This window comes from Thunnus albacares, chromosome 12 (assembly GCF_914725855.1).
Source record: "Thunnus albacares chromosome 12, fThuAlb1.1, whole genome shotgun sequence".
Taxonomy (NCBI): domain Eukaryota; kingdom Metazoa; phylum Chordata; class Actinopteri; order Scombriformes; family Scombridae; genus Thunnus; species Thunnus albacares.
In genome coordinates this window covers 19,285,939-19,312,410 of record NC_058117.1, presented here as the reverse complement: position 1 = coordinate 19,312,410, position 26,472 = coordinate 19,285,939, and the positions used below count along the sequence as shown (strand labels likewise).

The window sequence follows — 26,472 nt, the reverse complement described above, 5'->3', positions numbered from 1 at the left end:
AAACAAACCAACAAAAAAACAATAAACAAAACCAAAAAACAGATTGTAGGAATATTTGCATCCTGTTAGGTTCCTTCCTTTATATACATCAAAAAATCAGACCAAACTTCGTAAAACCTCCCTTGGTAATTATTAGTCCTTGTGATTAGTGGCAGTGTGTGTCTCTTATCATTTATAGCCATTCAGAAAAATCTGGTTTTGTCTAGCTCTTCCAGCGGCAGATAACAATCACTGAAGCAGCCAGTATGCTTTCATTGTTTAAAGTCTGAACCATATAAGGCACTGTACTATCACTGACAGCACTGACTCATTTTAATTGAATTTTGTCTCTTTTAATATTGATGAAACAACGTAATGATCCATTTTGTCTTGAAGGTACTGTATCGCTACTCTCACATGACAGAAAAATAAATTGTGCCTCAATTATGACATAGATTTGTATGTTTATTTATGTATTTGTTTATTTCAACCTTTTTTTCTTATATGCCCTTTTATTTTGAAAATACGTGCACGCGTCTTCGCATTTTCTCTTAAAATGTATTATTTTGAAAGTGTCGACCCGGAATTTCCTTAAATTACTTATCTTATTTCTTCTTCTTCGGTGTCCTGCTGGTAACGCTTCATAATGGCGCAGGCAGCACAGAAGCTGATCGCTAAAGTGCCCTCTTTAGTCGGTGGTAAGATTATTCATCTTTTTAAAAACAAGTATAAAGTAACGTAACGTTAGCGGAGAAAACTGTGTTACTATGTTGTTACTTGTAGTAACTGTTACGTCACGTTAGCCGCACAGCTGCAGTGTGACCTCTGGTAACTAACCTCAAGTGTCTTTACTCTTCTCAGCCTCTGCAACACGTTTTGCTCAAAAAGTTGTGATAACATTTCTTTAGTCGACATGGTTCAGTGGCTTCTGACTTGTCTGCTTCTCAACTACTGTCAGTGTTTCTGCAGGATTCACCAACTTCACATTTAGACTTTTCAAAGACATTTTTATATTTCCAAATGCAGTTCAACGGTCAAAGTGTGAAAGACACCAATAAAAACCATTAAGGATGATAAGGGCTAGAATTATTTATCAAGTGCAATGCGAAATAAATGTAAGTTTATTTGAATTTATTTCACATTTTTGTCATTACCTCCTGGTAGTATATAACAATCATTCCTAATAACATAACTAATTATTAATCATGACCTGGACGTGGTTAAGAAGCAGAAAACAATGGATGAATGGATGGATAAATTAACCAATTAAAAAATAACTTATTAATTTAAGGTCAGAGGTCTGGAACAATAGAATTGGGGATTTTCCAACCAGAGTTTCCAAAAATTACTAGAGATGCACCGATACTGATGTCGGATATCAGTCTGATACTGACTCAAATAGCTTGGTCAGGTATCGGCTACCATTATTTTAATAAATAACTATTCAGTAAATTTGTATCTATGTATTTATTTGTTACATTTTCTTACACAAAGTGGGTAAAGTAATGTTTGTGTCAAGCCTGATGTTGCCTTACACATAAAAAAAAGATCCCAGTCTCTTCCACACAGTGAGACATACAGCTTATCAATTAAACACTGGTATCAGATCAGTTCTCTGTATCAGTCGATACCCATCGGTATCAGGACTGAAAAAGTTGGATCAGTGCATCCCTAGAAATGACATTAAAAAAACATTTTATAACTAACATTACTGCCTATGACAGGCTAGAAAAAATATTCAAGACCTTTGAGAATGAAATTTAAGACTTTTAAATACCTTCTAAGGTCTTTTTTTGAGGAAACTTAAATCAATGCATTTTAAGACTTTTCAAACATGTAGACACCCTGTACCTAAGACAGTTTGTGTTTTATTACATGCAGCCGCTGTCACATACTCCAAACCCCGACTAGCGACCTTCTGGCACTATGCCCGGGTGGAGCTCGTCCCTCCATCCCCTGCTGAGATCCCCAAAGCCATAGAGGCCGCATCAGGCCTCATCAAGAGCTTCCAGGCCGGGCGCATGGGACAAACCACAGTAAAGGTGAGTCCATATAAGTCTAAGAATTGTGTGGTTTTCACTATTAAGTGTCCTGTGTGTCCCTGTGTTTAAAAGTCATTATTACATGACTGTTGATTAGCTTAATTCTACAGAAAGTAAACCTGGATGAAGTAGAAATAAACGAATACTTGATCATTTGTAGGGCTGTAGTCAACCAAAGAAAGTCTTGGTTGACTAAAATCGTACATTATCTTCAACTAACCGATTGGGGGTGGGGGGGGACTACCATCTCAGTTAGTCCAGGGGAGAATTAGTGGAAAAACACCACAATGACATAAAAAGATTGATTTGAAAACATGTCAGGTGATTTCTGAAGTTAACAATTACACAAATGCAGGAGATGAAGTGCATGAAAATGACCTGGATGCATGATGAGATGAGTTAGTGTGTGTATTCAGAATGTGTGTTCTGTGGATGATAATTGTATGCATGCAAAGAGATTAATTTTGTAATCTAAAATAACGCTTTCTCAAATTTTAGGGACTAAAGTTTTCTTGAGTGAAATCAGATGTTTTCTTTTCTTTTTTAGGATGCCTTAAGAAATGGACTTGTGACCACTGAGGTGCTGATGTGGTTCTACATTGGCGAGTGCATTGGCAAAGGAGGAATTGTTGGATACAACGTCTAAATATGGGACTGCTCTTTTTTTTCCTTTTGCACTTCTAATCGCCACATTCTCAACAACCTGCACCAAATTTTCAATAAATAAACAGATGTCTATAATATGAGAAATATATTTTGTCTCTTGAGAATTTATTTACAAAATATAAGCTAGTTTGGTTGTATTTTATTCACAAAAGATTTACAAAATGTAAGACAACAATAATGAACAAAAACAAGTAAATGTGGGTAAATATTTGCTATATTGAGTTTTTGGAAGATGTTATGCTCAGCTGACTGACAGAAAGCTGTATAATTAATAACTTACAAATGAGAAGTGTTTATGAATGTCACTTAGAGATTGCAGATGCTAACAAACATCTTCCTCATTAAGCTGCATGTTTTCTATGTAATAATAGACATCTCCTCTTGCTCTCGACTTTCCGAAAGCGTATTTACAACTTTTCCCAAGTATCTGCAGAAAGCTTGCCTCACGTCCTCTGGTTCCTCCTCCAGGTTGGAGTGAATAAGTGGAAGTCTGCTCAAATGCGAGGCTGCGTCAAAAAGAATGAGTGTGTTAGCCGACAAATTATAAGCATAAGTCATACAACACCTTTGTGACTTGCAATGGGATTACCTAAAGGCAGCCGTCCTTCTTCTACTGCGCTGCCGGGCTTGTGATGAGCCATCAGCAGACACTGGTTGTCCTGCAAACTCTGGGAGGAGATGAACATTGAATGCCAGGTTTCTATTTCTTTAAGGTGACTTGGAACATCTGGATTAAAAATGATCACCACACCGCTGGAGTCCTTCATGAGTGCTGGCCAGCATGATTCAAATCTGTATAAAGACAGTGCGCTTTATCTGAATTAGCGAGCACTAGAAATAAAACATAAATGATAGAAAGAAAACACTTCTTCCTTTTATCACAGAGGATAACTTTCAAAATGTGTTGGTGATTTTTAACTTACTTGAAATCCCCCGAACAGTCCCAAAGTTCAACCTCACATGTCTTGTTGTCACCACTGCCCTCGGGTTGTGATTCAAATTCTAGTATCCTTGAAACAAGAGAAAACAGCTAAGTGAAAGATTTTATGATAAATTGAAACTGCAAGCACTCTGTTAGATGATGTTATCTCCATCGTCTCGAGGCTTTAATGAGTTGGGTCAGATGTCTGTACCAGGTGAGAAGCAGTAAAGTTGACACAGGTTTTGTACCTGACTCCTTGAGTAGGTCTGTATTCGCCTCCCACATTTTCCGTTGTGTCTGAGAGAAAATTTGCAAGAACCGTTTTCCCACTCTGAAAGACAGACAGAGTTTAGAATCAGTACATCTACAAATATACACTCGGAAAAGGTCCATTCTTCTGTACTGTTTACTTTTTCACATCCAGATTAATCTGTGCACATCTGTGCTTTTTCTGTTGCAACAAGTCAAAATGTCTACAGTGAGAAAGGCCTATTACTACTACTCACTGACTGTCAGGCTGTTAAACATCCTTTACTTAATAAAAGTAGCAATGCCACAATGTAAAAAAAGAAATATTCCATTACAAGTGAAAGTCTTGCCTTGAATATGTTAAAAGTATCAAAAGTAGAAGTACTCATTATGCAGGAAGAACGACATCTTTCAGTATTATGATATTATATAGTATATAGATTATTATTAATGATGTATTAACGTGTAAGCAGCATTTTAACGCTGTAACTGGTCACTACTTTATAGCTCATGGGTAACAATGCATTTTACAGGCTGATTTTACGTTTTTATGTAAAATATTAACCGACAAAGTAACTAGTAGTTGTCATATAAATGTAGCTGAGTAAAAAGTAAATTTTCTTTAGAAATGCAGTTGAGTAGAAGTACATGGAAATACTGTAAGTATTTTTGCGATGCACACCTCAGTTAACTTAACATAAACACACATAACGTTACAAACATATATAAAACTATCACACTTGATTGATTTGGTGCAAGCAAACACTTTTGGTGTTTCTAATATGTTTTGCCTGATGTTTTATCCGTTTTGACACCAAAAAAAACAGAAGTTTGTGAGCAAAGCAAAGAGTGCTGAGCATGGAAGGAGCACATTGTCTTACGGTGTCAGTATTAAAATTATTTTTCAAACGTTACCTATCAGCATCGTACAGTAAAAATAGGATATGCTGCAACAAGAGGTGTGTGTTTACTTACCTCATTGGGACCAATAAATAGTATTTTAGCTTTGAACATTTCCAGTCAACGGAGGTCGAGCATTAGCCGACCAGCTAACTTCAACGGACAAAGTACAGGCGAGCGGGGCAAGTTAGCTTAAATAACAGTTGGTTGTATATCTGAATTATGCTATGCTGATTGTTGGACACAGTCACGCAATGAAACGTTCAGAATAATCATCAATCTTCGTGACTTGATTGTTGCCCGAGGATGTTGTACCGTGATAGTAAACTTCCTTTGCGTTTCTATGGTTTCAGCCAGTGTCTCTTCATTCCTCTTTTCATTGGCTCTACGCAATATAAATCAGGTAAGTCCCGCCTACTTTGCCATCAGACAACGAATCAAAAGCGAGTAAATAACACAGTGTCATTACGTTGCCTCAAGACTAACCAATCATCTTCGACCTTTTTAAAAGGGGGCTCTTCAGTTTGGAGTATTTGCAGCCGAAACGAAGCGAAGGCGTAAGTAATATTTATGTCTTTAGAGGCATTGTTTTGGATGTGTTTATCAGACAGCAGGTAATTAACATAATGAAGATGTCAGTGGCTTTGATGGGTAGAATTCACAGAATGCTTGCTTACCTTAATATATGCTAAAGAATGATTTCTTGTCTTATCGACTTTCTGTTGCTAAGGAGTAACGTTAAGCTTAGTTAGCTTGCTTGGCAACCTAGTCTACACCCTTCAGGATAATGTCCAAGCTATGCTAGGCTGTGAACGTACGTTCATTTTAAAGGTCATTTTAGTGTGATTCTTGTCCCCTCTTTATGGTTACACTAACTTGTACTGTGTGTTGTTTGCCAGCAATGAGAAGTATGTCCCCAGAGGATGAACTCCAAAGTCCCCTCCTTGGTTTCAGCTCTACCAGGGAGGATGTCTCTCTGAGTTGTGGAGATCTAGACAGCTCTCCTGAGCTGGGGAGAAGGAGCAGGACTCGCAGTAGTCTCCTCACAAGAACCCCAGATGTTGACATTAGTTGGTGAGGCCCTAGTATGATGCATGAAAAAAAAATACAAATTCACCCATCAGCAGCTACAGGGCTTCCAGTCCAACTGATTAAACCATTTTTTTGTTGCTGTCCTGCTTTTATTTAGTCATGGAGACTATGTCGAAAGAACGAGCCCTCTCCTTAAAATATTTGCGGATGCTGAAGCAGCTGCTAACTCTGCAGCCATACAACTCGTATCTTTTAAAGATGCCATGGAAGATGAATTTGCCGTACGTTTGTTAAAATTCCCATCTATGTACTGTATCAGCATGTTCTAAGACATACAGTATGTTTTGACATTCATGGCCCTAAGGTCTAACTTCTCTTTTTCTTGTTATTAAAGGATTCAAGACAGTCTGCAACGGACAAGCGCCAAATTACGAGGCAGAGAGGACTTTTGCTGGAGAAGTTGGAGGACTTCAGACGAATAAATAAGTCAGTTAGACAGAAACTGAAACAGCTGCGAGATACAGAGGTTGGTTGCAATGCTTGCTACCTTATATAATGCTCAGGATTATCATGTCAAGGGTATAGTATAGTGCACAGAAGTACTTACTTTATATTACATCTTAAAAATATCCAGCAGCAAATGAATACACTGACTTTAATGCTTTGTTGAAATCTTTGAAAAGAGGGCAGTTTACTTGAACTTAAAAAAAACTTGTGCTTTTCCATTTAGGCTGATCGCATTGATGAAGACAAACAGATTGACAGCTTGCTGAAGAGGATCGCACAGGCTGAAAATGAAAATGAGGTGAATGTTGTTTTGTGTCGTGTTACGACAGTACAGTTAGGTAAAATAGAGAGAGCTTTATATTAAGCAAATCAAGGCACCATCCTGGTGGAAGATTTATTCTGTGCAAGGGGTTAATCCGCTCATGTGAGGTTAATTCCTTAAACTAAATAGCACTTTGGACAAGTCAGATGGTAAAAGCTGAACAAATTAACACATCACAGCCACATTTGGTACTAAATAGAAACAAAAACCAAAGGATGTGGCATAAAGGCATCTATTGTATGAAATTTAAGCCACTTTTAATGAATAATAACTATAAAGTAGTGCAAGTTTCACATACTGATTGCTGTCATTTGTCTTCTCAAGCATTTAAAAAACAATTTGAGCAAGACAGAAAGAAAAGTTGAGGAACTCATGGATCTACGGAGAGAAGAGCAGGTAAGTATAGAGGACGTTTTTAGTATGGATGATCTTGTAAACTTGCAAAATAAGTGCATGTGAAAGTATCTGTCTACGTTGATCATCACAGGAGAACATAAAGAGTGCTGTTCACATGACCAAGTCTGTGGAGGCGACCCGTGCTCACCTGCAGGGGCAGCTACGCAATAAGGAAGCTGAAAACAATCGTCTGACTGTACAGCTACGGGTATAAATTTATCAGCCAGTTTTTCTCTAGATGAGCTGCTTCTAGAGGAACATGTAATGATATACAATATACTTGTGGGGTTTTTCAGACTTTTGAGAGAACCATAACTGAACAGAAGATGGAGATTGACGATCTTAAAGGGACCATCACATCTCTGTCTGAGCAGGCAGCACAGGACAAAGAATCTCTCAAGAAAGCCACTCGAGCACAGAAACTGAGAGCTGAAAGATTTGAAGCTGCTGTTGAGAAATGCTACACGCAAATGAAGGAAAAGGTATGAAGTCAAAATAGCTGTGATTTTTGGTTTTAAAATGGTCTATTCTTCTGTTGCAACCAAATAGTTGAGTATCACAGTCTGACATTCAATTCTTTTTCTTTGATTGACGCACAGGATGTTCAGCTGGCCAATGCCCGCTTAGAAAGAGACTCCAGGAGGCGGCAGAAGGAACAGATGACAGATGAGAAAGAGAAATTTGTCACTCAAATAGAGATATTGAAAAGGTTGGTCGTTTCTGTTATGCACGCCCCTTCTAGCGAACAGTAGAAATCGATACACACATGTTGCAACCACCAATTTTAACTCATGAATTTTAAACATCCAATGAAGTCAAATTGCAGACTTGACAGCGAGGCTGCAGCAGGAGAAGGACGAGCTCTCTGCAGCTAATGAAATTGTGATGCAACGGGTTGAAAAACTCGCCGCTGAAAATGGAGACTTGTGCGTCAATAATGCAACACTCAAGGTACGAGTTGCCAAACAGTCACTGCATTAATATGTTGTCCGTAATTATTCATTCATTTAGTTGAGTTGTATTCCATATGCAGAATATTCTTGTTGGATCCACTTACTGTATGTTTTCACACCAACATTATATTTAAGGAAGAGGAAAGCACCATTTTTCCTCTCTCTGATTTCATTTGTGTCACAAAAAATTATTCTGATCTTCATGTAATTGCAGACATCTGTTGATCAGTTGGAGCAGCAGCTTGCTGATTGTGAGGCTGCCCTGGTAGAAGAGAAGATTGTGTCTCAGAAGAGGAAACACGAAGCTGAACAGAGCCAATACCAGGTTGACATATGCTCATTAATTTTATTGTTGTTGTTTGTTTTTTTAAGAACTCTTTACCTTTTTGGAACCCATTTTCTTCTTAACAACTTATAGCTCCAAATCTAGGTAGGACAATTTAACAGTCCAGCAATGACTGGCAAGCTCTGTTGTAAACAAAGACTTATTAGTGTTTTTTGGTGACCATAGATTCTAACTTCTGAGTAAATTGAAAACAGTGTGGCAAAGAAAGAATCAGACATCAATTATGCTTTATTGCCAGGCAACCGCTAATCCTTTTGATGATAGAAATTAGTCATTTTTTGCTTTTCTAACACTGTTTTCTAGCTTTAGTTTTTATTTGATCCTTTGTTTTTATGTGCTTCTTCCTAAAGAAGTTAGAATATGCTTGAATGTGGTCTGTTGGGTGTTTGATTATTATGATTAATAGTACTTCATAGTTTTCAACTCTAGACAAGAACACAACAGATTTGATTATACTCTGTATTTTTTTTATAGGTTGCAGAGTTTCAAGCTCAGATAGACACTATGAGGATAAAATATGCAAGTCTTTTACGAGAGACAGAGAACACTCGAGATGGAAAAGATACAGAAGTTGAGAAGGTAACATCCCACATCTTCATATAACAGTTTTTTAAAATTATATTTAATGCAAGCTCTATTAATATGCGCCAAGCTTCATGACTACCACCAGGTATATTTAACACTATTTTTTTTATTTTAGGTGGCAAATTTTTTTATCTTGCTATTTTCAATAACAAATTCTAACAGCAATGCTGTTCTTTTTTCAGTATGCAGCACTGTTTCACCTGCTTTTCGCCAGATGTTCTGTTGCTTAGCAGCATAACACACTTGCACGGGGACCTGCATTTGTTTTAGCGAACTACTAAACTTCCTCATGGGGCAACACTTCAACTAACAATGAACAAAGCTCAGCCTAAGGATGATTCTCGGCATATTTTATACACATATTTACAGTTAGGTTTGATGGATCTTTAGGCTAATATTTTGTCTATCCCAACACCCCACTCCTTCTGCCATCCTCTGGCGCCCAGGTGAGGCAGGAGCTGCAGGGGCGTATGGAGGAACTGAAGGATTTCCCTGAGTTACTGAGCGCGGCTGAGCAGAGTCTCTTCGAGTGCCAGGAGAATCTGCAACGCTCGGAGAGGAAGTGCTCAGAAAAATCAGAAGCCATTAGGCAACTGCAGGTTAAGGTGTGCAACACAAGCTGTGGCGGTCGGAGGATGTAAAATGCAGTCATTTATCCACATCTGACCACTAGGCGGTAGTACAACCCCATGTGTCTGTGGATGCGTCTCGTGTTCTGGTCCTGCTTTGAGTTGGTTTTGATGTTGTGGTGAAACTTCTCTGATTGCAGTGGACACAGTTAGGTTGCAACATCTGTGCCCACATACCCATTTGTGAGTATTTTGTGCTGTGAGTCCTTTTCAGTCACCCACATGTTCTGTTACCAATTCAAAAATGTTGAATTGGTATCTTGAAAACAGCCTGTTTTGTGTTTGCAAGATTGTGGCAAATGGTGTTAAATGGGCTGTTATTTGGTCCAGTAGTGCATGTGATGTGAAACCCTCCTTTCTGGTCCATTCACCTGTTCCAAGTGCAGGTGCTATCAAAACAGCATATCTGAATTTAAAAATTTACACATACAGATGGAGAGTCAAACAAAATCGCTGAGGTCATCTGTGGAGATGAAAGACTCCATTCATGAGGCCAATTTACAACTACAAGAGAAAGTGAATTCCCTTCAAAAGTAAGAAATCCTCTCATGTTTGTTATCCAGATGTGAAATGTTTGTATCTCCTTTGATTCAGACATAGACATTGTTTGATCCTCACCTCTGTGTGTGTGTGTGTGTGTGTGTGTGTTTGCAGGAAGATGGACCAGCTGCATCAGGAGAACCTAGAGCTCATACGGAAGCTGGCGGCTCAGGAAGAAGCTTTTGGCTACAGTAATCGGCAGCTGGATCAGCGTTCATCTGAGTGCCAGGCCCTCAGCCGGCAGCTAGAAGTAGCTTTATCAGACGTCAGACAACAGGTACGGTTGTTGTTGTTAAAGCTAAAATCTTGTCACCACCTAACAAGAAATATTACAAAGCCTGTAGTATTTTTCTTTGACGTCAGCTCTTTTTAATGTGTGACTGTCGACCGGATTACTGTAAAATATCGTTTATTAACCAGGTAACTTGAATGCTATTTATTTATGAGTAATCATTTGTGACATATTCATAGAAAGACACATCTGTTACGTTTTGTTACTGTATGTACTGTGTTTTCTATTATAAAATCCGGTCTTTGATATGCAAGTCTTTCCAGGAAAACAGGAAGTAACATGGTTCACTTTGTTAGGTAATTTCCATTTTTTTCCACTTTTCTCCACATCTGCAGGTCAATAAGGTAAAAGACCAAGCTGTTTCCAGAGAACAAACCCTTCAGACCAAAATCCTGGAGCTGGAAGCAGAGAAGAGCAGAAGGGATAACGAGCTGAGGCTTCTACGCCAGAGCAAACAGACTGTGAGTGTTGTGCTACTCAAGAACAGATGAACCAAATGAATGTTTCATAGATTCGCCAGCACGTTCACTTTGCACTCAATTTGCCCTTGATGCAAACCAAGATAGGATGTTCAGAGTTAAATCACTGTTTGTGTTTGTGTGCGTGCGTGCGTGTGTGTGTCTACGTCAATCTCCATCTGTAGGCAGAAAAACAGTTCGAGGTGCGTCTGAAAGACCTGCAGCTCAGCCTGGACCAGTCAGAGAGCCATAAGCAAAGCATTCAGAACTACGTCGATTTCCTCAAAAACTCTTACAAGACCATGTTTGATGAGGGACTACAAACATCAAGTCTTGGATCTTCTTATTTTCTGAAATGACTAAGCTGTAATCTGTTTGCCTTTTTGAATTTTTCTGCTTGTTTTTATCATGTACTGTAATATTTACGAGGACTATTTAAAAAAAACAATAATGGAGGCAATAATTTATGTCACTTTTAGAGGAAGCAAAAGTTTACTTTTGATAGATTTGGACAATCTTTGGATATCTACTTCTACATTTGTCATATTTAGCTGACAATTGGTGATACTGGTGACACTCATTTTTTTGTGTGTGTGTTTTGTGGAGGAAAAAAAAGATATCAGGGAACTTTGCTGTTGTTGTGATACGTCCTGCATACATTACCCAAGAAACATTGTGTGTCTTATTGCTGTAAAAGACAAGGAGCCAGTTGCATAAATGAAGTTTAAGAGTAATCTACGTTGGTTTCAGATTCTTGAGTTAGATTAGTCTGAAGACAGTCTGTTGCATAAATATTAAGAGCGTCTTATTTTGAGTCATCAGAAGCAGCCACAAACCCTCCAGCTAAAACTGGCTAACCTCAACTACAGTAAGCTGTGTTGAGTTATGAGTTAACCAAACCGAAAACAGCACTTCTTTATTGACACACTTTCTCTTTTTAAACATTTATTCAACATCTTTTGTTGTACTGATTATAGTAGGGTCTATTTACATCAGTGTGTTTCTCTAAGCATTACTGACTAATCTTCAATCAAACCGGAGTTTTAAGCCGGAGAAAACTGATGTGCGAGTAGGTGGAACTGTTTTGTTAGCTGTTCTCTTCTGCCAAGTGTCTTTATTTTACCTACAGTTCATTGTGTCTTCAGTCAGTTTTATCTCGGCCACTACTGGACGAGTTTGATGCAGCAGATAAAGTTTAGTGTCTTTATTGACTTAAAATGAGTTTGAAAGACTACATCTGTCTTCGTGCAACTGGCTCTAGATCAAACCTGTTTCTTGACATATTTTAGCTTTGTATCCACATTTTTTTAGCCATGCACACACCTAGTTATCAAATCAATTATTAACCAATGCAAATGGTGCTTGAAAACTGAGTAACAATATGTTGGTGCATCTGTTCCAGTCAAGTGAACATGTGGTACAATAAACCACCTTTTTTTTTTTCATGGTGCTCCACTTCAACATCTCTGCAAATATGGGAATTTTTGAGCTCTACAATACAGAAATGCTCATTGCACTGTTTCCCTGCTGATGCTGAAAGCTTGTGTTTTGATAGTGATCACAGAATAGATGTGTGATGTATACTGACTGTGTTTATGTTCTGATTCTCAGCTGGCCTGGGATGAATGGTGCTGAAAATCAATTGTTTAGCTGTCAGGTGTGAAGCTCATGCCTTTAGGGCTGCAGACATAATTACCAAGATACATGCAACACTGGGATATTTCCAGACTACTTATTGCTGACTCATTCTCAAGCTTTTGAGATGGACGTTTTTATATTTCCGAGGCTTAGGTACACATGAAAAAACAGGTACTGTGGCACGAAAAGATGTGTTGTTATTTGTTGAAGAAGTTCAGAATGTCCTAAAAATTGGGAAACCGTGTTTTTCTTTTGCTGTACTTGGATCTTGTCCTGCTGTTGTTGCTTGAGTTGTGCTCTCATACTGTATCTATTGTAATAAACTACCAAGCGTCCAGACCTCAGTAAGACTCTGATGTGTTCTTGCAGCAGACGTATTCCCCCGAGTGAGCACTGCTCCTCTCAGGTTCTCAAAGACAAAGCTCTATTGTGCTCTCGGTCAGAGGATGGAACCATTTCATCTCTGTGTGCGTCAGTACCTCTGTTTTTCCCTTGCTCTTGTTCTCACTCTCTTGGTCTTGCCCGTTTACGTAATTCTGTTGATCATACTTTGGGAATTTGCTGTTTTTTTTTTCAGCTGTTTGCTGGAAAATAAGCTTGCATCTGACTTTAGGCAATTTGGTTGGTGTCTGGATTCTGTACCATCGTGGACACACTGTGAGCTTATATGCTTATTGGGCTCAAATGAGTTAGATGACCCATTTTTCTTTTTTTTTTGTGCAAATTCTTGTTCTGCTTATTATCAAAACAAACAGAGCTTTCACTGTTGCATATATTAAAAACATTTTCTAGGTCACATACTGGAGGCTAATTGATGTACTTCTTTCAGTGGACAGTGAAACCCTGCACATTTGCATTCACATAAAGTCTACTTTTAGTTAGACTTAGCAACAAGACATCAATCTGCAATACTGACTGTATTTCAGATTCAGGATTGTAATGTTTTAATTGATGTAATATATCTCCGTGGAAAGTTTAGATTATCTTTGTAAGCCCATAACTTTTTAACAAAACACAATTCTGCAGCTTGTGCCCATTTCTGTCCAACAGCAGGAAAACCACTCCGAGGTTTACATTACAGTCACTCCCCAAACTACTCACTGACATGTAGGTCCTCTCAGAAATGGGTCAGCCAGATGCAGCAGACACAGTATAGTTCACTTCCAACTGAAAATAGTTACAATAGACCCTAGAGACTTTTTCCAATTATTGCAAGCCATAAGCTTTAAAACTTTTGCTATTTTCCCAAAAAATAAAATAATTAGACAATTGCATTTTTTTATGTATTTATTTGTGAAAAATTAAGACATAAAATTGACACTGTGGCAGTTAACTGGCCTATTTACATACAGTGCAGTATGTGTCCAGCTTTCAGTCATATTCCAACATTTTACATAGATAAAAAAAAAAGTGTAGAGAAACTATATCAAACCATTGTTTATGTACAATGCCCCACGGTTAAATATAACAATGCATAAACAGATAATTTCTTATAAATAATAAAGAATAAGTATAACAAACCAACAGTAACAAGGCGACATATTGTGTAATGGCGTATTTATTAGCTGCCATGTGTATTTCTACATCATTTCCATGTTGCCATGTGACATGTCTTGTCAAGATAATGTTAAATATGTAAAGTATATATATACATATATGAACAAATTTTAGTTTAACTAGAAAAATAAGAATTCTCACAATGTAAAATACTGGCTTCACAAAGAAGCAAAAACACAAAGCTCCAATGTTATGAAGCAAAATCATGAACAATACAGTTCACTAAATTCATCCTACAGATGTCTACCTCACAGTGCAAATTTCACTTAATGTTTCTTCTTTTCCCCTTAAAACTTTGCCTTCCCTTTACATTGTCAGTTTGTGGATATCATTGAAAAGTCTGTAGAGAGCGGGCGGCTTTTGATTGCTGCCGGAGCAGTCAAGGTCACACTTGCAGGACTGGATCATCATCACCATCTTGCTGAAGGTCTCCCCGTTTTTGCACCGGAAGCGGACAGGTAACGTCTGGGTGCGTTGAGGCCTGCAGCACCACCCATCTGAACAGGACCCGCAGTACCTGGGCTGGAACTTTTTCAGGCTACGACAGCCTGCATGGGTTAGTTTAACTGGACGGCTTGCTTTTTCTATGTGTTTACATTTCTGACCATTCTGTTAGAGAGAAGAGATCAAAAGCATGTGTTAAATGTAACCTGAGAGTCCTCAAAATGCAAGTCATGCATCAGATTGTATTCCACAGTGAGTTGCTTAGAGTTCAGACCAAAATGTGATGAAATAATCAAACTCTGTCTTTGTAAATCAAGCCTAAAAGCAGGACATAAAACATCTGGGGTGTACCTTCGTCATTTGGTTGCACGGTCGGATTTCACAGATTCGAGTCTCTTTCACCAGTTTGCACTGTGAGTTGCTGTTGGTCACCCTAGTGGACACTCCAGTGCCACAGGATTTGGAGCAGGGAGACCAATCTGTGGTGTGAGACACACACTTGACTCCTCTGGCCAACATGTGGCTCACTGGGTGACTCCTGAAAGCTGTTGGAAGAGAAAAAAAGAGAAGAGTTTAGTAAAAAGTGGAGACATTAATTAATTGGCAGTTGGAAAAAAAATCTTTATATATTTCCCTTCTAAGTCCCACTTTAACAATGTGACCAGAGCGGATTACCAGTAAAACTGCTCACCAGGTAAAGACTTGGCTTCTCCTCTCCACAAAGGGGCCAACTCATTCTTATTGGTGAGGTCATCTTCAGATGATCTGTCTTTGTGGTGCTTTTTGCTGTGTTTCTTCACCACAGAGCTCTCCATCTTTGCTTCCTCTGAGCAGACGAGTTGTTCACAGCACTGCCCCGGTACCTTGACCAGCCTGGGCTTGGTACAACCCAGATTGGGCAGCGTGAGTTCACGTGGGCATAGGGACACACACCCAACAGCACCATCCATGCAAGTGCACTGGTGCTTGCAATTTGGACGGAAGGTTTCCCCATTCTGGTAAATCTTGTTGTTGTACTCACAAGTTCTTCCGTCAGATTTGGCTGTTTTAGAGAAAGGGGAAAGAAGTAGAGTTTGAAATGAAGAAGTGCAAACAGGGCAGTAAGTAAATAAAGTAAGTAAGTAAATTCATAAGTGAGGAAGGGAATAAATTCATAAAAAAAGAACAAAGAGAGCAGAACAGAAGTCAATGTACCTCGACAGACTCCCCTTGCAGAACCATATCCACCTCCAAAGTTGCACTCCAGTCCCTTCATGCGGTCACATGGCTCTGACTTGCTGCAGTCTTCAAAGAGCTGCCGCGCACAAACTTTACAGCATCCACAGTTGTCGAGCACGAGACTGATTCCTGCTGCACATGTGGGCAATTCAGGGGGGCACTGGCAGTCCTTAGGGCATGAGGCTGACACCTGAAATCAGACACAACATCAAACATTTCTAATCAAACGTTGGCTTCCAGAAGTGGTCATCTTACAACAGCTAAACAGACAACTCATCAATGAACAGTGATGATTTCCTCACCATTGAAATGCAGAGGATCAAAACAGCAAAGACTTCATACATCTTCAGAAGTTGAGGCAATCTCTCTTCAGCAAAATAATCTTCTTTCAATGAGACAACAACTCACGGCAGCGAGATAAACTTGCTGAAATGTCGAATGCCTGCTCTCCCTCTTCTGGAGTCCCCCATCTCCTTTTATACCCTCCAAGCAGATCTGACGTATGTGCGGGCTGAAGAGGTGTCCCAAAACTATGAGAGGAATGCCTCACCACGCGTCCTCCCATCAGCCCATAAGAACTTCCCCCTCCTTTCCTCTCACTCAGTGAGCCAAGAACCACTCTGTCCAACTCCCATTCTTTCAGGGCTTTCTTTTGAGTTTAACAATGCAATTTTCATTTTTAAATCTCTTTTATAGAAATAACTCTCCTACCATGAAGAAAATTGCTTCCTGGCAATAGTTATTCCTAACAAAACACAAAATATTGATGTAGGCACTGTCTTAATTGCATGTTATGTACTGGAAACTGACAGTGTATTATTAATGCATTACATTGTTTGTGTCTAGATATGTTTATACATAATTTTGTTCCTGTTTTGCTAAATTCCACCATTGCTTTTAATCTGTTTGGATAGTTTTAAAAGTTATACATGTGCATCCTCACTGGATTATATTCATTTTCTCTTGAGGTGTGTGAAAGTTGTCTTATGATTGTTGCTTGTATTATATGTAACTGTATTTATATAGCCTTTTTAGCCTGATCTCTCTTGGAAAAAAATCTCAATTAGATTTACCTGGTTAAAAAAGTACTGGTAACATGGCATGCGGTTATGTAAAGAACAAAAAAAACAGGCACATTTATACCTTATATCTGAAATATTTCATCATCAGCCCTATGCATGTGAGCGCAGCCCCATAAGGGATTTAACATCAGTGCACCACAAGTTCTGACATAAATATTGAAGAAAAGCTACATATTTCTATGACCAACTGGATTTCTATCTCGGATGAAGTCTGAAATGTGTGTTTAGACTGTTGCATATTGTCTGTGATCAATGTTTGTGTTCTCTATGTTCTAACCTTGCTAGTGTTAAAAGTCACGGATGAAATTCCCATCAGTCACCTATTAGGGTGTGGATGGATTAGAGTTTGTTTGACTTCAATATCTCAAAAAGGAGACGAGAGCCTCCTGGAATGTTTGAACCCTTGGATTCCTTTGTTCAGTCTGAACGACAGCATCCAGAATGAGAAACACACCAAAAAAAGGAGAAGAAAAAGAAAACTTGAGCGATGCCTGAAGCAACATTCCACTCAGGATGAACATTGCCGGTTTCTTTGAAATGGCTGCCAGGATAAAAAGCATCCTCCTCTATCCACATCAAAGAACAATGAAAATTATCAGGGGGAAAAATGCCTTTCCTTTCATTATAACCTGTGAGAACAAGAGGCTGAGCCAGGCAGACTGGCACAGTCTCCTCTCTTATCTAACTAAGGTTACAAGGGCCATTTTGAATCGGTGCCAGCTCAGGCAGATGAAGAGCGAACAAGCGTGAGCTTGGTGCATTCACCGATGTCTGGAAATCGCTGACTGTTGTGGTTTGGAGTGGAAACTTTCCCCCCCAAAGCTGTAATATAAAGAATTTGCAGAACCATGTTAGGTAAGTGGAGCGTTAGATATACAGTATAATAGACATGGAAGACTTGGAGAGGATTACAGTTGCACCATATAGGAAAGGGCATGTTAATCCGACCTGTTGGACAGTGTTACACTCAACCAGACCTTTTGTTCCTGAAAACAACAAATGTCCCATTGCAACAGAGCAGCATGTGAGAGTTAGATGAGAAGATTTCTACCACTCTCATGTTTGTGTTCAGTACGGAGCTGAAGCCAGGAGGCAATTAGCTTAGGTTAGTATAAAGACTGGAGGCAGGGGGGAAAGCTAGCCGGTGTTCTCTGGCAAACTCATGGTGATGACAAGACTGGAAGGAAGTCACTGCACCTGGCTGCTGTTTGATAAGGCATAGTCACACCACATAACTCCAATTAAATTAATTGTTGTTTTAACATCTCTGTATTTGCACACAAGACAACTTGTGAGCCTCAAAGGTGTCATTTTTTAAACTTTGTGCAGAGCCAAGTTAGTTGTTTCCCATTGTTGCTTTCTTTCTGCTAAGCTAAGCTAAGCTAATTGCCTCCTGGCTCCAGCTCTGTATGGGAATAGTTTGTTATTTAAGGAGTTACACTTACTTGCTGTCTTGCCAAGTGTTAGATGGGAAGATCAATACCACTCTCATGTCTAGGAGTGATATTGATCTTCTCATCTGAGTCCTGGCAAGAAAGCAAAAAAGAGCATTCGCCAAAATGTTGAACTAGTCCTTTAACACAGAGGCGGAAAAGTAGTATTAATCCTCTCATCCAATAACTTTAGGTAAAGAAACCAATTAAGCGTATTTCCCAAATTGTCTAATTATTGTTCTAACATCCATAGTAATGATACAGTTTACATTATGAAACATATTTGGAGCCTTCATCTTGGGAGGTTCTTGTGATCATCATAATAAGGAAATGGGGCTTTAATCTTCATTACCCAATTTTATCTAACTAAAATTCAATCAATCCATTCAGTGTGAGTTTATTACATGTGCATGAGGGTGACTTTTAATGGCACATGGAGAGCAGTCATACTGGAAAGCCGTGTGGGTGGATGGGTGATGAGAAAAGCAGAAAAAAAAGCTAAGAAAGTCATTTTGTGACACTGTACACATTCACGGAAAATAAACAAAAGATGAGTTTCAAAATCTGTGCAGCATGAAGAGAATGGAAAGGCAGTCATAGCTCCCCAGTGGTGCTTAGTGTAAAACCACAATGGGTCTGAGACAAGCTTGTTTTGGCTGTTATGTGAGAGTAGGTCACACACTGTAAGACAGACAGGAATGTCTGTAGGGGCCGCACAGATATGATTGCAAATCCAGTTCATTACATCATTTGTATTAGTTTCCCTTTCTTTCTGTCTCATTCCCTGCAGGGACCACTCACGAGTCTGTACACTGCGTTCGTCTGAAACTCTCTCTCACAGCTGATTCGGCATTATTTCCAGGCTGCTGTACTTCGCTGTTTGACGGAACATGACAAAACAAGCCCGACAACAATCTCCTCAGGGGAGCACCTGTCCTCAGAGGGTTTGTGGCGTATTTTGATTGGAGGGAAGTGAAAATCTTACGCAATTTTGCAATTTATTTCATGTTTACTGGAGTGTTACTTTGGTCCTTTTCATGCACTGCAGTTCACTGTGCAGTTACAAAGACAGCTTGTCCTCTCTGCTGTGCTCACTTTTCCTGCTGATCCCACAAAAAAACAGTTCAAACAGTTACTACTTATAACTGCTCCTGTCTCTCTCTTTTTTTGAATAGGGGCATGTTTTGAAATATGCAGAACTGGCCAAAACCTGTTGTTCATGTGACACTCAAACATTGGTGGAAACTAACTAAGTTCCTTTTTCTAAATACTGTACTTGGGTAGGGCGCGGCAATATATCAATATTATAAAGATATCATGATATGAGACTATATATCATCTTAGATTTTGGCTATCGTAATATCGTGATATGGCATAAGTGTCTTTACCTGGTTTTAAAGGCTGCATTAAAGTAAAGTGATGTAATTTTCTGAAGTTACCAGACTGTTCTAGCTGTTCTATTATTTGCTTTTACCCATTTAGTCATTATATCCACATTACTGATGATTATTTATCAAAAATTTCACTGTGTAAATATTTTGTGAAAGCACCAATAGTCATCTCTACAATATTATTGCAATTCCAATATCGAGGTATTTGGTCAAAAATACTGTGATATTTGATTTTGTCTATATCGCCCCAGCCCTATACTTGGGTACTACTTGAGTATTTCCATTTAAAGCTACTTACAGTAATACTTTATCCCCACAACATGTATTTCACAGTTATAGTTAGTAGTTATTTTTCAGATTTTCATAAAATATGCAATGTTCTTGAATAGACAACCCAACAGTGTATAGAGTGATAAAAATTAACTCCACCTCAACAAGCTACAGGATAAAAACACTGCTTACATGTGAATGCATCAATAATAATAATGCAATAATATCGTATACTGTAGTTAATAATATAAAAATCCCAAAAGGGGCATCAGCCAACATGAGCACTTTTGATACTACATCACTCATAAAAATGTTGCTAATAATGATAATTTTTGTACTTTTACTTACTGTAACTAAGTTTTTGAATACAGGACTTTTACCTGTAAGAGTACTTTTACATAGTGGTATTATTACTTCGGCTTGAAGACCCTGCACATTCACACAGATGTTTTCAATTATTCTATCTGATTACACCTCTGCTCTGGTTGAAGCTTGGCTGGCAATGGACCCTTTTCATGGTAGATATTTTGACTTGTTAAAGAAGGAATAGGTGTAAATAACAACATTAACGATGGCTCCATTCAATAAACCGTCCTAATTAGTCATATCAGTGAGTGAGCATGCACAGTAACAGAGCGCTGGAACCAGCTCACATAAATGGAATGCAGCCATTACTAATGTTGTTCATTCCACTTGTGCTTTTCCTGCGTTGACAAGTCAAAATGTCTGACGTGAAAAGGATCTATTACGTGAGGTCAACAAACTTAATGTACCAGTAAGAATGTTAAAGGTGTGCCACTTTAAGTGTTGCCAAAAGAGAGTAAGGGAGATGTCAATCACATACTGTCTGCCCACACCCAATCAGGCAAAAATAAGTGAAAACACCTGTGTGAGTGTACCTTACACCAGGTGTAGGGTCTTTAATCAAAATATTTGTCTCACCGCAGCATTCACCAACAATAACCAGGTAAATTAAATGAATGCACGATAACTAACAGTCCTGCAAAAAAACGATGAAAGTCATGTTTGATTCAACTTTATTAACTAGTAATAATTATCACTTAATAAACTAGAATCACCAAAATTACCTTAAGGTTTAATCATCACCTCTTTAAAACACTTCCAACAAAACTGGACATTATAACCTTCATTATGGTTTTGCAAGGTTGTTGTTAAGGATGTGAAGAGGGTCCAGTATTTGTATTTATATTTATTGAGGCAGCAAAATGATCTTTATTTGTATTCAAATAAAAGTGGAAAGAGGCTTAAAATTCTGTTTTTGTTTTTATTACACATTTAATTTTAGAAAATTAAAGTGTTACAATAAGTGTTAATGAATAAACTACCTTATGAAGGAGGTCCCCACATTGGGTCTCAAACTGGAGTCTCCCAGATCATAGACGACTGCGCTGACTACTGAGCTAAAATTTTACTCATCACCATCATTGCAGACCGACCTCTATTTATTTATACACCCATAACACAGAGACAGCACACCGTGTAATGTGTAGGGAAAAACTTCAAAGGCGATTCTTACTTTGCACTTTTCATTTATTGTCTATTTTTTACAACCTAACTTTGTGGGAAGGAGAAGGGAAACAACAGTTCATGGAAAGTCCCTTGAGAGCACTTCACAGGTGTCAGTATCTCAGCTTTATCTCTGGGGAACACCCTTAACTCTAGGAGTGATGTCCAAATTAGGAAATATGCGTCATGGAGCAGGTTGATGTGACTCCTGTTATTGAGATAGTGATGTAACCGACCTGTGGGCTGCTTTTTGACATGGGTTTTTTTTTCTTCCCGAAAACAAATCATTTTAAACTATTTGTATGAAACAAATATTTGTAAAAAAAAAAACCCACTATTTGTGCTTTGCTGAATAACATATTTGTATGTAGGCGCAACCCTAGTTGTTGTGTTAGACTGCATTTATTTTTAACCTAATGATATAATATACTGTATTTGATAACATAACACTCTGAAAATGGCTATAGTGCAAGAATTAATAAACTTTTTAAACTTTAAGAAAGGCATAGGTGTTACTAATAACATTAACAATGGCTCTGACAGCATGTGACTAGACAGTGTGGCAGTGAGCGAGCATGCAAAACACCAAGATCCTGAAACTGAAGCAGCTAAAAAAGGCCTATAGGTACACTTAGCTAAAAGACTGCAGTAACAGCCTTGCAATAATCCTATGAAGGTTATAATGCTCAGTTTTTGTTGAAATTGAGAGGTGTTGATTCAACTTTACTGTCATTTTAGAAGCTGTTATTTAAGGTGTTGTTACTGTGAGGTGTTTATAATATCTCATTCATATCAGTGAGGGTAGACTATAGCTACTGAGAGTACATTTCCAAGCTGACACTTTGATATGAACATATAAACTGTATTTTCTCCAACTGTAACATATATATTTTTAAAAAAGACACCTATATGTCCAGATGCACGCTTTAATTTTAGGATTTAGGACAGTAGTAGTGTGGTAGACACTTTGGTTTCCTGTTAGTAAGTGAGGACTAACAGAGTTAAAGTAGCTTTTCTTTAAACTCATCTGACAAAAAATACACAAATACATGAAGCTTATACATTTTCAGTTTTTGCTGACATTGTCAGAAAAGTAATAATTCTACTTTATGTTTGTTATATTGTGTTATGTTGAAACGTAAGCTTGGCTAAAGTAGAATTTATGGCAGAGCTGTTGTTTTGGATTTCATTTGATTGCACAGGTGTTCCTAATAAAGTGCTCTCTGAGTGTATACATTTATCTGCATTGTACTGCTAGACAAGAGATGTAAACGGTTATCCTCACATAAACATTGTTCTGCGTCATCAGTGGTTGACTAAACATTACTGGTGTTGACACAAATCTGTTCTGGTCAAACAAGCTCTTATATTAAGGGGATTAGGTTATTTTCTCAGTGATTTTAATTAACTACATTTATGAGACTTTTTTTCAGCACAAGGCAGTGTTCAAACAGCCCGTCTCACTTCCTTTCAATGTGGGGGCATTATTATCAATAGACCGTATGAAGTCATTTTAACTATTGAGATGTACATGAGCCTTGTATTTATATTGTAATGTGCAGCAATTTTACCCAAAAAAATATGTAAAACTTTGATGCAAGGGGAAAAATTGTTTAGGGGCCACTATTTGGTCCACGAACCAGTATTTGTCCACCACAGCTGTATGTAAAATGAAGTGTGTGGTCTGTATGAGGAGGTCCAACAGCGCCACTCAGTGGTATCGATCAGAACAGCACTTCACCTGTCAGAAACACTGAATAGCACTTATAATCAAACACCACGACTCACTGCGAGCGAGGAAAGTTTAAAAGATTTATCCTGTAATGCTATTGTAAAAGAAGTTTCATCTTAAATATATACGTTTTTCGTTTACGTATACCTTCTTTAATGAGCCACTGTTACTTCTCTTCTCGTGTCGACGTAAACCGACAGAATCAGGAAGTCCGGGGATCTCTTTTTTTTTCGGCTCATGACACACAAAACTTGAATGGACACTGGATACTCAGCCTTTCAACGCCAAATAATGAATACTAACATTTGTTAACACATGCTATTCATTCATTAATGTCGTTAGTTTCGTTATAAGTAGCTTATTAGATTGTTTTAGTCGTTATTCGTTACCCGGAACACCTGGATCTTCACTTTTGCGGGTGAGAGGGATGGATGCTCCTCACCTCACTGAAGATGAAATGGCAGAGATTAAAAAAGACGTGAGTATGATACTTCTGCCGAATTTGGCCTCGTAAAAAACGTATCTTTCTGATAAGGTAAAGTGTGTGGAAACTATAAACAGATTTGTAGCCATGTTTACACGTTTATTTGACCCTATTGGCGTTAAATGGCCTGTAAAAGTAGGAAATACCCCACCACACCCTCCGTGCCCTTATCAACAATCAATGATATGAGCTTGATAATAAGATTTGATAATACAAACTTAAGGTTGAGTGCACTTTTTCTGTAAATACACAGTCTGTCTTGTCAAAAGCATTACCAGAAGCTTAAGTAGACACCTATGTGCCATTGAGAGCAGAACCAGACCAGGCTACAAGTGATTTTAGGCCACCTGATACAGTTTTTGTGATTATTTACAACATAGTCTTTGGTTTCAGTGGGTCAGTCTTTCCTGACCCTGTGAAAAAAGTCACTCTTCCTGTTCAGCTCATTTGTTCTCTTTTTGCCTTTCCCACATGGCTGTGGATGTCCAGGTGCTGACCAGACTGCGGCACTACCTCTGCGACAAGATCCGAGCTGAACGCCACCTCGACTACCTGCGCTCTCGCAGGATCCTGACGCGGGATGACGCGGAGGAAATCAGCTGCAGGACCACACAGACCAAGAGGACGGCAATGTTGTTAGACATCCTTGCTGAGAACCCCCGCGGCCTCGATGCCCTGATCGATTCCATCCGGGAGATGCGGGCGCAAAATTTCATCATCACCAAGATCACAGATGAGGTGCAAAAGGCCAAAAATGAGAAGCTCGAAGCTCTCAAAGGTTAGTGGGTCAAGTCATAATGAAATCTGGTGTGTGTTTTGAATGTATTATATGCTCAATTAATGACGTCTACATCTTTGTTACTCTGCAGCAGGGGCTTCCAGCTCCTCATCTGACAGTAACCTCAGCACTCTGAACACAACCAGCGACCTCTCCAGGACATTTTCAAACGACTCCACCATGCTCTTCCACCCAGACGGCGAACGAAGCCCCTCCACTTCAGACGTAGCGGGCTCTCTCAACTTGCCATCATTACAGAAAGGTGGAGACTTGTCCTCTGTGGCAAGTGTTAGCATCGCCGCCGCTTCCTCCACAACCTCCTCAAGCCTCCCCAGGCCTGGTGACCCGGGAGCTCCTCCGCTGCCAGACGAAGTAATGATCGAACCGCCCTCCAACATAGATGCTGCGACGCCGGGGTGCACCAGCAGCGGAGGGGACCCGAACTTCCAACCCCTCCGGTCGCGTTCTCTCACTCCGACCTCACACAGGAGCATCTTTTAGGTTCACATCTCCATAAGACAGTACTCATGCAGTTTAAAGGGACAAAATCATCATCCACTGGAGCTCATATTCAGACACTCTCTCATTGTTCTTAATCTCATGCTCTGTTTGGTGTGTTTGCTGCCTTTTGATTAGGCAGGTTGTGATAAAATGCTATATATGAGATATAGTCTACATGTTTTCACTATAGCAATCAGCTTTTTTAGAGAAAATATTTATAATTTGTCACTGGGGCTGGGTATTGTTTGAATTTTTCCCTCTAGTGCCTACATAATACCTGAGTTTCAATGCTGAAACCACTTTTCGATACCTTTTCAATACCTAACTTTGAGAATATAAACCCGTTTTTCTGTAAAAATCCTTTTTTTTATTTAACAAAACTAAAAACAAAACAAAACAAACAAACAAAATTTGTTTTCAACACAAGCTGTGGTACACAAACCTTTGTTTAAATAAAATACAGTTTAAATTGAAAGTTGATAGTTTTCAATACTTGTGCTTCACACACATTTCGGTCGGTATCAAAGTATTGAGATTTGATACCCAGCCCTATGACCTGAAAAAAATCTGACTCATCGTTTTTAACCTTTTCTACTCATTCTTTCTCAAAGGTGTGATTTCCTGATTAACTGTATGATGTGGAAACACGGCAGCTACAGTTTAGGTGCAGTGAGATTTATATACTGGAATGACTACTTGAGCACACTCTTTATGTGTTAATTGAGCCAATTTGATCTTTTAAGACGCTGCCTTTGGCCAGAGCGGCATCGTATTAAGTCAACAATACTTTGTTCTCCATTTTCATCACTACAGAAGTCTTAAATCACAAAACATATTGTGAAGTGCAAACTATGTCCTGCTTAATACTTAATCTACGAGCCATGTACAATCATCTGTTCAAAAGTGGTTGTTGAGGTTTTCTTAATGTGATTTGACATGCTCTTGAAAAAAAAAGTTAAATTTCTTAGCTAATCTGCGTAGTGAGGAGATTTTTTTAAGGTACCATCAAGGAATCCCACAACCTTTTGATATATTCGCTTTCTAGTGATACTGTCTGTAAAATATGTACTGTAAATGTGAGTCTCTGCAATACAAAATGAATTGACTAAATCTAATTCAGAATGAAATTACTGACAGATGGCAGACTGTACATACAGTATCAGTGCCTCTGCCTCTATAGATATGCTGTAACTGGGAGCTCTATTTTTGTTTTTGGAAAAACTGGAAAAGCTCAAAATGACACAGAGGAATGACAGTCATTGTGGTGAAGGTTGGCGTAGTGACTGCACCGCCTGGTCTTCATAGATAGTTGAGAAGCCGTGAGTGCAGAGTAGTCGTTCTCTGAGCGCAGCCCACTGGTGCACAGCAGGTGTTAGCAGGTAATTCACTTGTTATTATTTTATATATATGTCGCTTTTTTTCCCCCAGATTTGGTACTTTGCCTCTCTGTAACATACTCAGCAATGGTGTACTGTAAAAAATATCAAATAATTTTACAATAATAATAACATCTGCAATATAACGTCTGTTCATTACTGTTTGCTGTGATGATTTTCTTGCAAAGATTTCAAAATGAACAGTATACGATAAGTAATTTGT

General features: G+C 38.7%; 5 protein-coding genes across 7 annotated transcripts; 3 read left to right on the top strand and 2 right to left on the bottom strand.

Moving 5' to 3' along the window:
• The first annotated feature begins 565 nt into the window (after positions 1-565).
• Positions 566-2,775, top strand: LOC122993749 (ATP synthase subunit g, mitochondrial-like). Its single transcript, XM_044368166.1, has 3 exons — positions 566-677; positions 1,861-2,021; positions 2,569-2,775. Exons 1-3 carry the CDS (start codon positions 626-628, stop codon positions 2,665-2,667), a joined length of 312 nt encoding a protein of 103 aa, XP_044224101.1. The 5' UTR covers positions 566-625; the 3' UTR covers positions 2,668-2,775.
• A 31-nt stretch (positions 2,776-2,806) lies between these two features.
• On the bottom strand, positions 2,807-5,129 carry ift22 (intraflagellar transport 22 homolog (Chlamydomonas)). The gene is made up of 5 exons (XM_044368165.1): positions 4,834-5,129; positions 3,858-3,940; positions 3,611-3,697; positions 3,277-3,479; positions 2,807-3,193 (listed from the first exon to the last, which is right to left on the bottom strand). Exons 1-5 carry the CDS (start codon positions 4,870-4,872, stop codon positions 3,045-3,047), a joined length of 561 nt encoding a protein of 186 aa, XP_044224100.1. The 5' UTR covers positions 4,873-5,129; the 3' UTR covers positions 2,807-3,044.
• LOC122993747 (outer dense fiber protein 2-like) lies at positions 5,102-12,800 on the top strand. 3 transcript variants are annotated; one of them, XM_044368162.1, is made up of 18 exons: positions 5,102-5,161; positions 5,270-5,315; positions 5,658-5,832; positions 5,948-6,071; positions 6,185-6,316; positions 6,521-6,595; positions 6,944-7,015; positions 7,107-7,223; positions 7,312-7,497; positions 7,615-7,724; positions 7,831-7,966; positions 8,183-8,293; positions 8,789-8,893; positions 9,346-9,504; positions 9,961-10,061; positions 10,183-10,345; positions 10,696-10,821; positions 11,004-12,800. In XM_044368162.1, the coding sequence occupies exons 1-18, from the start codon at positions 5,102-5,104 to the stop codon at positions 11,175-11,177; spliced, it is 2,172 nt and encodes a 723-aa protein (XP_044224097.1). In that variant the 3' UTR covers positions 11,178-12,800. The 3 variants fall into 3 exon arrangements, with proteins under 3 accessions (XP_044224097.1, XP_044224099.1, XP_044224098.1); XM_044368164.1 differs by lacking the exon at positions 9,346-9,504; XM_044368163.1 differs by lacking the exon at positions 5,102-5,161 and having other exon boundaries at positions 5,302-5,372.
• A 928-nt stretch (positions 12,801-13,728) lies between these two features.
• Positions 13,729-16,682, bottom strand: LOC122993098 (CCN family member 1-like). Its single transcript, XM_044366968.1, has 5 exons — positions 15,978-16,682; positions 15,652-15,865; positions 15,149-15,499; positions 14,809-15,002; positions 13,729-14,622 (listed from the first exon to the last, which is right to left on the bottom strand). Exons 1-5 carry the CDS (start codon positions 16,017-16,019, stop codon positions 14,320-14,322), a joined length of 1,104 nt encoding a protein of 367 aa, XP_044222903.1. The 5' UTR covers positions 16,020-16,682; the 3' UTR covers positions 13,729-14,319.
• A 6,434-nt stretch (positions 16,683-23,116) lies between these two features.
• bcl10 (BCL10 immune signaling adaptor) lies at positions 23,117-26,413 on the top strand. The gene is made up of 3 exons (XM_044369299.1): positions 23,117-23,588; positions 24,084-24,372; positions 24,464-26,413. The coding sequence occupies exons 1-3, from the start codon at positions 23,538-23,540 to the stop codon at positions 24,871-24,873; spliced, it is 750 nt and encodes a 249-aa protein (XP_044225234.1). The 5' UTR covers positions 23,117-23,537; the 3' UTR covers positions 24,874-26,413.
• The last annotated feature ends 59 nt before the right edge of the window (positions 26,414-26,472 follow it).

What these genes read in the sequence shown, in the direction of transcription:
- bcl10 (XM_044369299.1), top strand. Translation starts at nt 23,538, where the DNA reads ATGGATGCTCCTCACCTCACTGAAGATGAAATGGCAGAGATTAAAAAA. An exon ending in TGGCAGAGATTAAAAAAGAC is followed by an intron (nt 23,589 to 24,083) that starts GTGAGTATGATA and finishes GTGGATGTCCAG; the next exon opens with GTGCTGACCAGACTGCGGCA. An exon ending in GAAGCTCGAAGCTCTCAAAG is followed by an intron (nt 24,373 to 24,463) that starts GTTAGTGGGTCA and finishes GTTACTCTGCAG; the next exon opens with CAGGGGCTTCCAGCTCCTCA.
- LOC122993098 (XM_044366968.1), bottom strand. Translation starts at nt 16,019, where the DNA reads ATGTATGAAGTCTTTGCTGTTTTGATCCTCTGCATTTCAATG. An exon ending in TGATCCTCTGCATTTCAATG is followed by an intron (nt 15,866 to 15,977) that starts GTGAGGAAATCA and finishes GTCTGATTTCAG; the next exon opens with GTGTCAGCCTCATGCCCTAA. An exon ending in AGAAGCCAAGTCTTTACCTG is followed by an intron (nt 15,003 to 15,148) that starts GTGAGCAGTTTT and finishes CTCTTCCAACAG; the next exon opens with CTTTCAGGAGTCACCCAGTG.
- LOC122993747 (XM_044368162.1), top strand. Translation starts at nt 5,102, where the DNA reads ATGGTTTCAGCCAGTGTCTCTTCATTCCTCTTTTCATTGGCTCTACGC. An exon ending in GTCTGACTGTACAGCTACGG is followed by an intron (nt 7,224 to 7,311) that starts GTATAAATTTAT and finishes GGGGTTTTTCAG; the next exon opens with ACTTTTGAGAGAACCATAAC. An exon ending in TTAGGCAACTGCAGGTTAAG is followed by an intron (nt 9,505 to 9,960) that starts GTGTGCAACACA and finishes TTACACATACAG; the next exon opens with ATGGAGAGTCAAACAAAATC.
- LOC122993749 (XM_044368166.1), top strand. Translation starts at nt 626, where the DNA reads ATGGCGCAGGCAGCACAGAAGCTGATCGCTAAAGTGCCCTCTTTAGTC. An exon ending in AGTGCCCTCTTTAGTCGGTG is followed by an intron (nt 678 to 1,860) that starts GTAAGATTATTC and finishes TATTACATGCAG; the next exon opens with CCGCTGTCACATACTCCAAA. An exon ending in TGGGACAAACCACAGTAAAG is followed by an intron (nt 2,022 to 2,568) that starts GTGAGTCCATAT and finishes TTTCTTTTTTAG; the next exon opens with GATGCCTTAAGAAATGGACT.
- ift22 (XM_044368165.1), bottom strand. Translation starts at nt 4,872, where the DNA reads ATGTTCAAAGCTAAAATACTATTTATTGGTCCCAATGAG. An exon ending in TATTTATTGGTCCCAATGAG is followed by an intron (nt 3,941 to 4,833) that starts GTAAGTAAACAC and finishes TCTGTCTTTCAG; the next exon opens with AGTGGGAAAACGGTTCTTGC. An exon ending in GACTGTTCGGGGGATTTCAA is followed by an intron (nt 3,480 to 3,610) that starts GTAAGTTAAAAA and finishes GTCTTTATACAG; the next exon opens with ATTTGAATCATGCTGGCCAG.